General features: G+C 39.6%; 1 protein-coding gene across 2 annotated transcripts in view; it reads left to right on the top strand.

The window, feature by feature from the left end:
• Positions 1–12,935, top strand: part of LOC140733245 (3',5'-cyclic-AMP phosphodiesterase 7B-like) — a 133,285-nt gene that overhangs the window by 89,007 nt on the left and 31,343 nt on the right. The window contains exons 3-4 of one of the 2 annotated variants that reach the window (XM_073056314.1): positions 1,453–1,536; positions 10,064–10,212. In XM_073056314.1, coding sequence (XP_072912415.1) covers positions 1,453–1,536; positions 10,064–10,212 — 233 coding nt within the window. Of the gene's footprint in view, positions 1–1,452; positions 1,537–10,060; positions 10,213–12,935 lie in introns of both variants that reach the window. The other variant, XM_073056312.1, reaches the window with a different exon arrangement.

Here is a 12,935-nt window from a genome sequence, read left to right as displayed (position 1 = left end):
GGCACACACACTGACCTTGACATTAATTGCCATTTGACTAGGCCAGTGATGTTTCACTATCTTTGAGCTGTCTGCTGCATGTACTCCACCCTTAATGACAGATAGACGTGATTCAGGGTGAACTTTGTCATCAAACAGGAACTATGTTTATATACAGACACCACTGGGATATGCCAAGTAGCCAAACATCCGTTCAGGAAATGGCCCTTTTGGGAGGCTCAGATAATGTCTATAGACCTAGACCATGGTTGAAGAGGTAATGCTTGTTTACGGTTAAATCATTCTCAACTTTTGTCTAAGATGAATAGACATGGTGTCTGGGAGATGACAGTGAAGGCTGCTCCAGCTTTGGATCTGTGATAGTGCTCTTTCCTGTGTCAGAAGGTTGTAAATTCAAGTCACTCACTGGAGACTTGTGCACATGATTTTGGCTGACACGTCATTGGAGTGCTGTGGAAGCGCTGCACTGTTAGAAGGACTTTCAGATGCGCTATTAATGCTTGCTATAAGTCTTAACATGAGGTGTTCATGCTCTAAAATGGGTTTCCTTATGTTAATGTAGCTTTGAATATGGTGCCATCTGTAGGTAAACCATTACAACCAGCTGCAGGACCAGGAAGCCGAACAGAAATCAGCTGAGAATCCTCAGACAGCAAAGCAAGGTCTACAGTCACCGTTAGTATGTTGTGTGGAAGTTGAAAGAAAGAGCGAGATATGCATGTGGGATTAAGGGAAAAGCTTTTTTAAAATTCATTTCCAAGATGAGGTCACTATTGGCAAGAGCATTGTTTACTGCACGTCAGAAGATAGTAGTAAGCCATCTTCTTGATCTATCCTGATGCAAAAGGATAATAAAACCATGAGTATGGTTTCATTATTTTTCATGGCCTTCTGAGGAAATGGGACTGCTCTCATTTCATCAAGGCTAAAGAGTGTATTTAATAATAAACAAGAGAAAATGTGCAGATGCTGGAAATTCAAGCAACACACACAGAATACTGGAGGAACTCAGCAGGCCAGGCAGCTTCTATGGAAGAGACTAAACAATCTATGTTTTAGACCGAGACCCTTCATCAGGACTCTAGGCCTGAAACGCCGACTGTTCACTCTTTTCTATAAATGCTACCTGGCCTGCTGAGTTCCTCCAGTTTTTTGTGTGTGTTGTTGAATAATAATACTCCTCTACACTACCAAAGGTTTAGCCCTGATTAAACAAGCCTTAACACCAGTGAAAATGATCACACTGAAAGTGATATTATTAAAAAATGTTAAAATTTGCATTCTCTCTGATTCAGTGTTGATTCAGTCTGCGAACACAAAAAGGGAAGAGCATCCCTGACAGCATCTTCTGCTGTTCTGTCTGTGTGGAGGACCGAGGTTCTGTGGTGATGGTAAATACGTACAGGATTGCACTTGATGTAAACGCTTTATCTGTAATCTCTTTTCTCCCAGGAAATGCACGAGTGAGAGGGCAAGCAGGGCTTCTCTCTGAACGCCGCGGATCATATCCAGTCATTGACTTTCATCTTCTCAATTGTAAGTACCATCAAAACTCAGAGACCAGAGTTTTTATTCAGTGGGAGCTGCTTTGTTGAAATCTTATAGCTTCAATTTTGAATTTGCTTTACAGACAGACATACTTTATTGATCCTGAGGGAAATTGGGTTTTGTTACAGTTGCACCAACCAAGAATAGTGTAGAAATATAGCAATATAAAACCATAATAAGTAAATTATGCCTTTAAAGGAAAGAAATGTACTTACTGGGAATTGATCTGCAATCTTCCTTTTGAAATTAAAGTTGTCCTTTAGCAAGTGTACATGTACACCTTTGACCATGTGTACCATTTATGTCAAAGGTGTTGAAAGTATAAACTTAAAGGAAGATTGATAGATCAAGGGCTGCTTGATAGATCGAACAAACATTGGGCATGAGCTCAGAACCAGAATACATAGTGTTAAGGTGATTGGCATAAAAAAGAAAGATGATGTAAGGAAAAGCTTTCTCAAGCAATGAGTGGTTGTGCTCTGGAATTCATTGGCTGAAAGGATGGTAGAAGCAGGTTCAATTGTGGCTTTCAAAAAGCAACTTGATAAGTACTCAAAGGAAAACAAATTGTATGGCTTTAGTGAAAGAGCCAGAACTTGGAACTGACTTACAAAGATTGGCTTAAGTACAAAAGACAAAATAGTCTGCTTCTATGCTATAAGGATACGATGATTCTTTGAATGTGTCCCATAACTAAAGTAGCATTTATGAATTTTCAGAGAAAACCTCAGGACTGTGGGTCAATACATCTCTGTAAGATTACTCTGAGGTTCAGCTTCTATTACCTCAACAGCGGGGGATTGTCTCTTTAAGGGAAGTACATTTGGAAAAGGGTTGGCTGCAATTCATCATACTGAATACATTTACTGACTAAAATTTGGTTTGGCCATTCCATAGTTTATAAACTTCTGAAAATACTCCTCACATAGAATGCAGTCAATGTTTTTTTAGTTTAGAGAGGGAGAAGAAAATGAAAGCAAGCCAGCAAATACTTAATTGTAGAAATTTAATATGGAAACAATGATGTACCTATAAGAACAGTCTATGATATATGAAGTCCATTGGTTACTTACACTGTTTTCATTAATTGAGTACTATTGAATGAAATGTACATTCTTTAGAAATAAAATCGGTGTACTGTAGAGTTTCCTTGCTGCTTATGTTCATATAAGCCATGTGTTAATGAGCTCAATGATTAGCAATCAGTTGGGTGTAACGGTTCCTGTATCTAATTAATTTTCAGCCATATGCAATTCCTGGCTTGCATGCTTTGAAGTGTAATTCCAGATCTTTCCAAATATCCTGGAAAATTTTCATGTCAAATAATCCCCGCTATTGGCATAAGTACAAAATTAGAGCATTCAAATGATTAAAGTCCATTTCCTACACTGACTTTGTAGCATTCATATACACACAGCATTGTAGCTAGCACCTGCTTCCTGCTTTATGTAGTGTAAGCTTCAAATAGAAAGCCTTCAAAAAAAAGTGGAGCATGCACATTGGCTTAATTAAATTGCTGAAATGCTTTTGGAATGTTTTAGATTGCTGAACTTCAGATTTTCCATGTTTAATTTAAATTGCGGAGTTTTAAAATGTTTTTCTAATTAGATACACAGCAAGAAATAGCATTTAAGTAATTAATTGTGATGATACCAGTTTTGCATGTATTGATATTGTATTTAATCTCATTTTACTTCTATATAAAATAGTAATTATCAAAATTATATCTTCTGTGTAGCTCTTGTGCTTGTTTGTCCTGAAATCTTCACAACTTATGTTCTCAGTACTATTGTCATTTACAGTTTGTCATCTTTTGCACATTTGGTGTTTGCCAGTCTTTGTTCATATAGAGTTTTCTGTAAAATACTGTTGTATATTTTTCCTGTAAATGTCTGCAAGGAAATGAATCTCAAGTTAGTGCATGACAACAAAGTAAATGTGCGTATATGAACTCCTGGGAGTGCACATCTTGCACAAACTCTCGTGGTCCCAGAACGCATTCTACACAATCAGGAAAGCTCACCAATGCCTCTACTTTGAGGAGGCTGAAGAGAGCTGGACTTTGCACATCAATACTCACATTATTCTACAAATGCACAGTACAGAGCATCCTAACAAGCTGCATCACTGCTTAGTATCAGTGGACAGGAAGGCTCTACAATGGACAGCTAAAACTGCCCAACACATCACTGACAGCAGCCTACCCGCCATCAAGGACATATATTCAGACCCAATTAAGGGCCAATAACATCATGAAGGATCCCACATACCTGCTCATGGACTGTTTGTCCAACTCGCATCACAGAAGAGGTTACATAGCATACATACCACGACCACCAAACTCAAAAACAATTACTTTCCTCAAGCAGTAGGTCTGATCAACACCTCCACCCACTAACTCGACCACTACTTCATCATTTCCTATCAGTCACCTTATGTAGAGCCTAGCGTCACTTTATGGACATATAATAGCTTATATACATAAGTTGATTGTATGTGTTTACATTTTTTTTAGTATTATTATTGCGTTCTTCATCTTTTCCAGGTTTTTTGTGTTGCATCAGATCTGGAGTAACAATTATTTTGTTCTCCTTACACTTCTGTACAGGAAATGACAATAAACAATCTCGAATCTTAATTCTTGAAATCTTGGAAGTGTTTATTTTAGAAATTTAATGCACATTCACGTGGATAATACCTTCCCATATATTATCTCAAAATACAAAAAATACTTTTTATATTAGTCAGAACTAATCTGGAAAAATTACTTGGGTGCAGATTTATTTATTGAGGTGCAGCATGGAATAGGCCCTCTGGCCCAGCAACCCCCAATATAACCCAAGCCTAATGATGGAACAATTTACAGTGACCAATTAACCAACCAAATGGTACGTCTTGGGACTGTGGGAGGAAACCAGAGCACCTGGACGAAGCTCCCGTGGTCACTGCGAGAATGTACAAACTGTTACAGACTGTGGTGGGAACTGAACCCGGGTCACCGGTACTGTAAAGTGTTGTGCTAACCACTACGCTACCGTGCCACTGACAAATTAATTTATGAAAATAAACTTCCACTGAAGTTCAGCAGTAAGATCAAATCCATGAAGAAGCCTGGGCTTCCATTACTAAGAAACATTATATGTCTGGGACTTCAGCATTTGCAAAGGCTGTTTTTCACAGAAAGAGTATGTCATCAGGGATACGAACAGTATTTAGTTTCCAATTAAAAATCCCATTCTTTTCAACTTTGTTGCTATCATCGACTTTCTTCTCCCCCCCCCCCCACTTTAAATTAGATCAATGGTTCTTAAAGTTGGTGATACTCCTTTCCCCAGGGGACAGAGGGAGGTGCTCATTAAAAAAGGGGGCAGATGAGGGATTACAGGCATAATTTTAAAAATGAGTTACTTATAAGCATTTGAACCTTGGTGCCTCGTAATTGATTACAGTAATCATGTAATCACCTCATCTCTTGCTTAACCCACTGTTCTGTTAGACTTTGCTCAAAGCTTGTTACAGTTGATGAAAAGCAAGGGGGCACTCTGTATTTGGTTTGCCTAAAGAAATCTGGGTGAAAGCAACAGTGTTATTTCTGGGCCTGGCCTGCACCTTTTTGTAGTTACTATTGTAGCACAATGTAGCAAGTACAATTTCCATACTCAAATCACTGTGACGCATTTCCTGTGAATCAGGGTATGGTGTTCTATGGGGCAAAGTTCAGAATCTGCCCTTTCAGATGGTCTGGATCGCATTTCTCTAGCCTACGGCCCAACTGAGATACCACTGCCCCACTTTCTGTACCTTCAGGCAGAGAGTCAGGTTTTTGCCTGATATATGATGACATCATAACTTTCCACTTTTTTGATTGCAGCACTTGAGATTAGACTTAAAAAGCAATTGACCATCATTTTTAATCCATAACGAGAATGGCAGACTAAAACAGATGTGTAGACAGCATAGTGTGGAGTATATAAAATGTGGTTTTATACCAGCACCAAGCAACCGACAGCAGCCAATGTGTCTGTTGTGAGAAAAAGTTTTTACAAATGAGGTAATAAAACTGTCGAGGCTCCTTCAACATTTGAAGACAAAAATCTGAAAAAGCAAACAAGAACTTGGCTTATTTTCAGTTATGTCATGAAAACTTTCAGAAACAGAAAACAAGTTTGCCAGCACTTCACAACAAACAATGATACTTTGCATTTCTTACAACATTTCATTGCTGTTTTCTAAATCTGGAAAGCCCTATGCAATTGGAGAAGAACTGATTCTGCCAGCAGTAAGAGGGGTTCTGAGTACGGTTTTGTATAAGTCACCAGACCAAATAATTAAAGTGATTTTGCCCAGCAACAACTGTGTTCAAATGTGAGTAGGTGAAATTTCAGAGAATGTGGAAGACATTCTTAGGACAACAGAATTTGTTCTGCAGTTCAATAAGTCAACTTTGCCAGACAATGATTCTTTGCTTTTTTATATTCACTCAATAAAATGTGAAAGCATGGTTCAATAGTAATCATTTGCAAGGGGATTAAAAACAAATATGAAGAGGGAGTCAAGATTTTGGGTGTTTAGCAATTTTTCAAAGAGAAGGACGTTCCATACACCGACATTTTTGTTTGATGGGGCACCATCAATGACAGGACATCAATGCAGGGTTTTTATTTTCTTTAAAAAAAGCTGTACCTAACATATTTATCATACACTGTATAATTCACAGACAACATCTTGTCATAAAAAAAACTTATGTGATCGATTGCACAAATCATTAAAATACTGTTATCAAGTCCTGTAATCTCAATTCCCAACTATTTTGAGAGCTTTGCCTTGAGAATAATGAACAATTTTAATGCTTGTTGCACACAGAAGTCAGGTGGCTCTCAAATGGAAATTGCCTGAGACACTCTTTTATCACTGTTTCAAAAAGTGCACAAGTCTTTGAAGATTCAATTGCTTCATTCAGCAATCAACTCAAGAATATTAGGCATAATATTGCTGATTTGTCAAGAGATATTTGTAAAGTTTAATGAAATCCATCTTCAATTGGATGGAAATGATGTGAATCTTGACAAAGTCAAATCAGTCAAACCCACATTTCTGTCCAAGTTAACCCTATTTAAGTTCAACACTGGCTGTCATGACCTTTTCCAATTTCTGACCCTCTCTGAGTTGGAAGAGAAAGAAATAATACCACGTGATGATCCCAAATATACTGTGCCCATCTGGGCAAGTTGCATAATGATGGAGGAAAACCTTATTTTGCTACAAAATAACTTTGAGTTGAAGCAAAGTTTCAAAATATCATATCAGGACTTTGGTTGCAGAAAGAAATCTGTGAATGCTATCCTGCACTATCAAAAAAGGTCAAGATGTTCTTTATTGCCTTTTCAAATCACATTTAATGGAACACGGTTTCAGAGTAGTCACCCAACTTCTGTCAAAGCAACAAATCAGACTGCAAACTATTAGACATGGTGAATGAGACTTCGAGTGACATTCAGCCTAATGTTGAGAAGCTGATTTCACTGCACCAAGTCCATCCATCTCATTGAAAGATGAAAAACCAATGAAGTAATGAATAGTTAAACTACTAATGTACACTCTAATATTATTAATGAAAATTGTTTTACTGTGATTAAAGAATTTTATTTATAGCTTTAAATAGATTTGAATAATTTTGTAATTATTTGTCACTACTTTGAATTTGCAGTTTGAATCTTTCACTGGGCATTGTGAATCAAAATTCTTTAGTTTTAATGTAATGGCTAGAAAGAGGGAGGAGAGAGTGAATGGTGTCTGAGAGGTAAGGGGGTGGTAAACTAATAAAGTCTGAGAACCATTAATTTAGATCATATAGTGATTATTGTTCATGGAGCTTATAGCATGGAAACAAGCCTTTCAGCCCAAGGTACTTATCTTATCCCTCTAAACATTTGCTCTCCATGTATCTATCAAAATCTCTCCATAGAATTCAAAACCCTCCAGTTCAGGCAACATCCTTGTGTATCTTTTCTGCGCTGTGAATTGTGAGGACGGAATCTACAAAGAGTTGCAAACAGGTTAAACAAAGGCTTATTGATGACAAATGGTGTAAGAGGTGTTTGACTGAAATGTTAGGGTTCAGAGAATTCTGAGTGTCCTTTTACAGGTAATTACAAATTTAGCATGAGGTCCACCAAGCAAACAGGAATGTTACCCTTCATCGCAAAGGAATAAGTACAGTAGTAAGATGATCTTGAAGTAGACCACATTTGTAGTTTTGCATACAGTTGTGGTCTCTGTATTTAAGAAAATACATTTGCCTGAGAGGTGGTAGAGCAAAGGTTCTCTAGACTGATCTGGAAATCCAAGAAATACAGTAGAATCAATGAAAGCCCACACCCAACAGGGCAGACAATAACCAACGTGCGTAAGACAACAAACTGCGCAAATAAAAAAGAAAATAAATGATGGGTGAAAATAACTGAAAATCAGAGATGGGTTGAGTGAACCCTCTGCTTCAAGAGTTGATGGTTGAATAATAACTGCTCCTGAACCTGGTGATGTGAGTCCTCAGGCTCCTGTACCATCTTCCTGATGGCAGCAGCAAGAAGAGAGCATGGATGCTGCCTTCCTGCAACAGTGCTCTGTATAGATGAGCTCAATGGTGGGGAGAGCTTGACTTGTGATGGACTAGGCAGTATCCACTACTTCTTGTAGGATTTTTTGTTCAAGGGTACTGATGTTTCATCACCAACCTCTCAAAGTACTTCATCACAGTGATGTTAAGTACTTCTGGACAAAAGTCATTGAGGAAGATTACCATGTTCTTCTTAGGCACTGGTATAATTAAAGCCTGCTTGAAGCAGGTGGGTACCTTGGACTGCCAAAGCAAGAGGTTACGGATATAGAAACATAGAAAGTAGGTGCAGGAGTAGGCCATTTGGCCCTTCGTGCCTGCACCGCCATTCAGTACGATCATGGCTGATCATTCAACTCAGAACTGGTGAACACTGGATGAACTGGTACTAAATGGTATTATTGGTGAACACTCCAGCCAGTTGACCAGCACAGGTCCTTAATACTTGGCCAGATACACCATCTGGGCTGGATACTTTCCATGGGTTCACCCTCCTGAGGGATGCCCTCACGTTGGTCTCAGACTGAAATCATAGGGTCATCAGGGGCTGGTGGAGTTTATGAAAGTTCCTCCATATTTTGACAGTCAAAGTGAGCATAGAAGGCATTGTGCTCACCTGAGAGCAAAACCTTGTTGACACCTATGTCACTTGGTTCCACTTTGAAGATGTAATAGCATTCAAGTCCTGCCACAGCTGTCAGGCATCTTTCAGTGATTCAGATTTAGTCTGGAATTGCTAATTCACACATGAGATGGCTTTCTGGAGATTGTAGTTGGATCTCTTGTATCTTACTTAGTTGCCTGACTTGTGTGCCACTGATCCGTCCCTCAGCAGATCCAGAGCTTCTATTTGGGGAAGATGCTGAATTATTTTTTTTGGAACACGTTCGTCTACGACTGTTCAGACAGGCCATGTGGCCAGATATCAAATTGGGCATGAATGGTAGTGCTGGCTCCAGGAGCCATGTGGTTTACTCCTTCTACCACTTATGAAATGTAGAAGTCAATCTGTGTCCAACAAGGTAGCACCAACAGCAGAGACAGAATTTTCTTTATAGCGAGGTTGATTGATGGATAATTAGGAACCAAATGTAAGGGATTATTGATCTCTATTTTTAAGTAGCGTTATGGGATATTTTAATCTGCTGAGAGAACAGATAACCGTTTAGTTCAATTCAATATCCTTTATGAAGCATTGCATCCCTAACAGCACATTGACGCTAGAGTTTCAGCCTAGATGTTGTGCTCAAACTCAAGTGAGATTTGAATCAACAGCCTAATTCTGAGGCAACAGTGCTTTGTAGCTTAAACTTTTTAAAATGGCAAGTGAGTCTTTGCTTGTTTGCTTGTTTCTTCTTGCTATCACTTAGCTTTTACTTTATGAGGATTTACAAACAATTGCTATGCTGGAAAAGAAAATGTAAAAGAAAATTGGATGTAAAATGTACTGCATTTTGCTAATCATCAACTTTACATGATCATTGAGACTAATTTTACCTCAGACTTTATTCAACAAGAAGGGCTATCACTAATTATTTATTTACAGCATTTTATAGCTTTTACTCTCCTTTGTTTTATTATTTTTGTTTGGTACATATGTCAATGTTTTCTAATTGTCAAATGGTATTTTCTGCAAATTATTGGAAAGTGTGCCATGAAAAAAAGCATTTTATGTAAACAGTTATATCTGTAATAACAGCTAACACAATGCTATTTTTGATTCAAACACATATTTTGGCTATTTACCAGCCAGAGAGTAGCCTGTTGTTTGGTTAGAACTAAGGAAGAGCAATTCAGACATAATATATCAAATGTTTTACTCTGGGCTGCATTTCATTTGAGTGTGTTATTTTATATTTTTATATTTCTATATTAATCTTTCTCTCTGATTTTTAGCAGCAGCTCATTCAGGTGAAATCGGCTCAAAGAAAAGAGTGAAAAGACTATTGAGCTTTCAGAGGTATTTTCATGCTTCTCGACTGCTACGTGGCATTGTCCCACAGACATGTCTACACTTATTGGATGAAGACTACCTTGGGCAAGCCAGGGTATGTGAAATTTGATTTGATGTGAATCTAAGCTGCCTTTATTGAAATTGGAATTACAGGTGAAAATGTTCCAAGAAATGCTAACGAATTGATTTTAAAATAGTTGTAAAAAGTTGACATTGCTGTTTTAAAGTGGCATAGTAGTTTGGCTCGAAGGTGGCATTTTCTCCAAGTCAAAAGATTGTGATCTGAAAGTCCACTGCAGGATTTAACCACACAATATAGAAGCAACACACACAAAATGCTGGTGGAACACAGCAGGCCAGGTAGCATCTATAGGAAGAAGTACAGTCGACGTTTTGGGCCGAGACCCTTCGTCAGGACTAACTGAAAGAAGAGATAGTGAGAAGTTTGAAAGTGGAAGGGGGAGGGGAGATCTGAAATGATAGGAGAAGACAGGAGGGGGAGGGATGAAACTAAGAGCTGGAAAGTTGATTGGCAAAAAGGATACACAGCTGGAGAAGGGAAAGGATCATGGGACGGGAGGCCTAGGAAGAAAGAAGGGGGGAGGGGAGCACCAGAGGAAGATGGAGTGATCGTGAGAGGGACAGAGAGAGAAAAAAGAGAGGGGAAAAAAAGAGGAAAAAATAATAAATAAGGGATGGGGTAAGAAGGGGAGGAGGGGCATCAACGGAAGTTAGAGAAATCAGTGTTCATGCCATCAGGTTGGAGGCTACCCAGACAGAATATAAGGTGTTGTTCGTCCAACCTGAGCATGGCTTCATCTTGACAGTAGAGGAGGCCATGGATTGCCATATCAGAATGGGAATGGGACGTGGAATTAAAATGCGTGGCCACTGGGAGATCCTGCTTCCTCTGGCAGACAGAGCGTAGGTGTTCAGTGAAACGGTCTCCCAGTCTGCATCGGGTCTCACCAATATATAAAAGGCCACACCGGGAGCACCTGATGCAGTATACTACACCAGCCGACTCACAGGTGAAGTGTCGCCTCACCTGGAAGAACTGTCTGGGGCCTTGAATGGTGGTAAGGGAGTAAGTGTAAGGGCAGGTGTAGCACTTGTTCCACTTACAAGGGTAAGTGCCGGGAGGGAGATCAGTGGGAAGGGATGTGGGGGGGGGGGGGGGGGGAAACAAATGGACAAGGGAGTCGCGTAGGGAGCAATCCCTGCGAAAGCAGAAAGAGGGGGGAAGGGAAAGCTGTGCTTGGTGGTGGGATCCCGTTGGAGGTGGCGGAAGTTACGGAGATTTATATGTTGGACCCGGAGGCTGGTGGGGTGGTAGGTGAGGACAAGGGGAACCCTCTCCCGAGTGGGGTGACGGGAGGATGGGGTGAGAGCAGATGTGCGTGAAATGGGAGAGATGTGTTTGAGAGCAGAGTTGATGGTGGAAGAAGGGAAACCCCTTTCTTTAAAAAAGGAAGACATCTCCTCCATCCTGCAATGAAAAGCCTCATCCTGAGAGCAGTGGAGGAGACAGAGGGACTGCAAGAAGGGGTTGGCATTTTTGCAAGAGACAGGGTGGGAAGAGGAATGGTCCAGGTAGCTGTGAATATGAAAAAGAATCATTGTAGCTGTAAGAGTCTGTAGGCTTATAGCAGATATGTATAGAATATTGTGATAGAATATTAGAACAATTCCCTTTCTGCCTGTTCAGATAGTTGTATCAGTTCCATCGGTAATGTGTGACGATCTCCAGGAATGCCTCAGTTTACAGCATGAAAGCCAGTCAGTCATCTTATTCTTGCTCTTTGCTATTCATTGACCTTGCTGTCCTTCTGTATTTGCCTATAAAACCAAAACAATTATGCTTTAAATTAATTATTTCTCAGTGAAGTGCATTGAGACTTTTTATGACAGCAGCTATATAATTTTATTAGAAATGTTAATATAGGAACAATAAGGTATTATACATTTCTATGTTGCTAAATTTCACAAAAGAGTAACGAGGGAATATTGAAATACTTTCAACAAATAGGTTCACTTTTCCAAGTTCTCGTGCTCCTCTGAGTATAATGGAAATTTTGCACAACTAAATCAAAAATAAATTTTGTAAAAACAAAATAATTTTCTGGTGGGCTACAAATTCTGACATGCAGCACAATGCTTTTATGTGAAAAGCAATGATTGGCTTCATTGCACTGTAGCGTCTGTGCTTAAGATGCATGAGGACATAAAATAGACATGCTACGTGTGCTGTACCGTTTAATATGCATTACTGACGTGTCATAGTTCTTGAGTTCAGTTTGTTACCAGGGATGGTCATCATGCCTTCAAGCTCCAGGTAAGTTTTACTATTTTGGTTGGGCTTGATGACAACAATCTCATTTGTGGAAACTTGCCTCCAATGACATGACACATTGACTGTGGACATGTGCAGTAGCAGTAGTGCAATCACTTCAATCAAGTATGATATTCTCCCGGGGGGGGTGAGGGTTAGGATGGATTGATTCCCTTTATGGAGTATGCCTGTGCGTGACTTTATTTAACGTGAGGAGGCTGACGCATGGATAGTCACCACAAGTTCCTTGACTGATCAGGGTCAGTGTCCCATGGCATGGAATGGAAGGCGACACGAGACCTTTCAACACTGCAGCCTTACTCTGCCTCCACTGCCGTTGTGATGTGTCATCGTCTTCCGCCAGCTCCACTGTTGAGGTCTTGATTGGTACATTCTTTATCTGGAACCTTCCCCTTGACCCTGCCAGGTGGCTAAACTCCAGGCAGCATTGTTGTCAGGATCTCAGGAACTCACAAGCCTCTCCA

The sequence above is a fragment of the Hemitrygon akajei genome, chromosome 9 (assembly GCF_048418815.1).
Source record: "Hemitrygon akajei chromosome 9, sHemAka1.3, whole genome shotgun sequence".
NCBI lineage: Eukaryota > Metazoa > Chordata > Chondrichthyes > Myliobatiformes > Dasyatidae > Hemitrygon > Hemitrygon akajei.
The sequence above is the reverse complement of the archived record's forward strand: the minus strand, read 5'-3'. Positions and strand labels throughout refer to the sequence as shown.